The sequence below is a fragment of the Penaeus monodon genome, chromosome 27 (genome assembly GCF_015228065.2).
Source record: "Penaeus monodon isolate SGIC_2016 chromosome 27, NSTDA_Pmon_1, whole genome shotgun sequence".
In the NCBI taxonomy this organism is placed as follows: Eukaryota; Metazoa; Arthropoda; class Malacostraca; order Decapoda; family Penaeidae; genus Penaeus; species Penaeus monodon.
Window position 1 is genome coordinate 39572100 of NC_051412.1, and position 2707 is coordinate 39574806.

Consider the following 2707-nt stretch of genomic DNA (forward strand, 5'->3'; position numbering starts at 1 on the left):
CGGCGTTATTAGATTTTTTTCACAGAAGCAGTCAGGTTTTGTTATGTTTTTTTTTTTTTATATAGGGAGAAGTGATAGACTGAGAATAATATTAAAGTTTTTGTAACGACATATTGAAGTCGCAGTCAAGGTCACATTTACCTTCCTCGACGAGAGCAAGTGACTAAAAGACTAAAAGTCTGAAAGCAAGAAACCGAGAGAAGGAGACAGAGGAGGAGACTGAAAGTAGGAGATTGAAAGCAGGAGACTGAGAGTAAGAGGCTGAGAGTAAGAGTTTGAAGGCGGGAGACTGAGAGTAAAAGACTGAGAGCAGGAGGCTGAGAGTAGGAGTTTGAAGGCGGGAGACTGAGAGTACAACACTGAGAGTAGGAGACTGAGAGAAATTGAATGTCTGAAAGTAGGAGACCAAGAGTAGGAGACAGATTAAGACTGATAGGAGTCTGAAACTGGGAGACTGAGAGTGGGCGACTGAAAAGTAGGAATCTGAAAGCGTAGTAGGATACTAAGAATAGGAATTTGAAAGTAGGAGACACTTAGAAGTCCAAAAGTCGGAGACGGAGAAGGTTTCTGAAAGTAGAAAACAGAATAGTAGTCTGGAAGTGTCTGGAAGTTGGAAGCTGAATGTAATAGTGTGGAAATAGGAGACTAAAAAATAGGATACCGGGAATAGGATTCTGAAAGCAGGAGACTGAAAGTGGGAGACTGAGCCTAGGAGTCTAAAAAGCACTAGGGTCTGAAAGTAGGAGACAGAGAGGAGTAGACTGGAAGTAGGAGACAGGGAAGGAGACTAGGAATAAGAGTCTGCAAGCAGGAAACTGGAAACGCGAGAGAAGTTGCAGGTTGTGAGAGCTCGGGACGACTCGCAGTCACGGCAGGCAGCGAACATGTGTCCTTTGCATCCGATATTGTGCAGGTTTTTTTCATGTGCATAGGTCGTCGGAAGGGCAGAATCGCTTTTATTGTGACCGTACGAAGATTTTGAATTACTTCTATTACGACTATCATCTTATCATTAAAATCTTAAGGGTACCATTACTTGTTATTCCTTTCTGATAACATACCGTTGGTATTATGGCTACCACCACCTAAGCTAACGCCCAGGTTATCAGAACGCAATAAAAGAGTACGCTTCCTTATCCCCACTTCGCCTTTCGTCCGCCAGATGGCTTCCGTACAGCCGCCGGGTCGAGGACCTGCTTCTCCGGCTGGACGACGTCGCCCGTGACGGCTTCTCCCAGGACTGCCAACAGTACTACTGCCCGACTGTCCCCGAGCTGTGAGGACCCCGCGGCAGCCTCCCTCCCTACCCGACGAGCTACCTGAGAAACCTGCCGGAGACCTGCTGGCGTGGATGCGAGACGATGCGTGCAGACGACCTTACGTTACGTTCGCTTCGCACGCACGGGGGAAAAATATAGATGTGAAAAAAAGGTTTTAATGCATTCAAAGGAATGAAAGAGCACATACTCTATAGTTCAAGGCCTAAGTGATTGGTATGTAGACCTTGATAGACCTATAGCTCTGCACAAACACTTTGTTCTATGTGAAACTCACAGAGACTCAGCAGGGTGTCAACGTTTAGCTTCACTCTTTTGAGTTTTAAGTAAAACAGCGAAGGGACGAACAAGAAAACACGTATATACCGGTTCGTGCATTTTCCTGTTATTCCTGTTACATTTTGTTATAGCTTTGTTATGATGTGTTCAGCAAGAATCGTTCGCTGAAGAATATATTCATTTTGTGGCTCGAGGAGAAAACAGGGAAAGTATTTCAACATCTGCCTCAATTTATCTTCTGTTCTCTGCAATTCCTATTTCGTTCTGCAAATTGTTTTCGGGCGAGTTTGTCGGTCTTTTATGCTAATGGGAATCGATTTTCACTTTAAAAAAGAGAGATGCAAATATATAAAAGTTTTAGAGACATGTTAAGCACACGGGAATCATCAAACTATTATTTTTTTTCTAGCCTAACGTCTAAAAGATATCACTATATATCTTAATCACGAGGAAGTTCTTTGCTAGACGATACGCAATCTATGCGGTGGATCTTATACCGGTAAATTAAAACCAACAAACAAAAGATGCTTAGACATTTGTACCGTCCAGCTGAGGGAATTCTTATATTCAGTTCACAGTATTAACTTTGTGCCAACCTACTGGGGTGAAAGAGGGCATTGGTATATTCTTTGCTGTTGTTACACGTTTGGTGGAAATATTTATTTTGCTTGTATTTATAGATATGTACATTATTTTTATGTTACCTCACTCTTTCTGTACCATATTTGTTGAATAATTTATACACACAGAATGAAAGATATTAAACCTATGTTGCGAAAGAAGAATTGTTCGTTTTATTTTCCCTTTTCGTGAAAGGTTGAATCTTAATCTTATAAAACACAGTTCCTGGTTTAATACAGCATGAATATCATGTTTCTTTTATAGCAATACACAGGAAGCAATATCTTTGAAACTTTTTTTTCCTATTTGTACAGCTTTTTCTCTATCAATACAGAGTTCCTTGGAATGTTTTAAACGTTTCTTCCCTCATGGAGTTTCATACTTTTATCAAAGGATCAAACGGCAGTTAACCACGAAAAGTAATTACTATTTTCTTATGCCATAATTTCGATTCTTTCTTCTTTAAACGAAAAAAAAAATTATGTGAAGTTTGTTGTTGTTTTTCGTGATAATTTTTTTTTTAGATACTG

General features: G+C 40.5%; 2 protein-coding genes across 2 annotated transcripts in view; one reads left to right on the forward strand and one right to left on the reverse strand.

Moving 5' to 3' along the window:
* LOC119590858 overlaps positions 1 to 2341 on the forward strand; it is a 4794-nt gene extending 2453 nt beyond the window's left edge. The window contains exon 3 of the mRNA XM_037939617.1: positions 1163 to 2341. Within this exon, the coding sequence (XP_037795545.1) occupies positions 1163 to 1280 (118 nt within the window). The 3' untranslated portion in view covers positions 1281 to 2341. The remainder of the gene's footprint in view (positions 1 to 1162) is intronic.
* LOC119590522 (trissin receptor-like) overlaps positions 1514 to 2707 on the reverse strand; it is a 25063-nt gene continuing 23869 nt past the window's right edge. The window contains exon 6 of the mRNA XM_037939171.1: positions 1514 to 1589. Coding sequence (XP_037795099.1) covers positions 1514 to 1589 — 76 coding nt within the window. The remainder of the gene's footprint in view (positions 1590 to 2707) is intronic.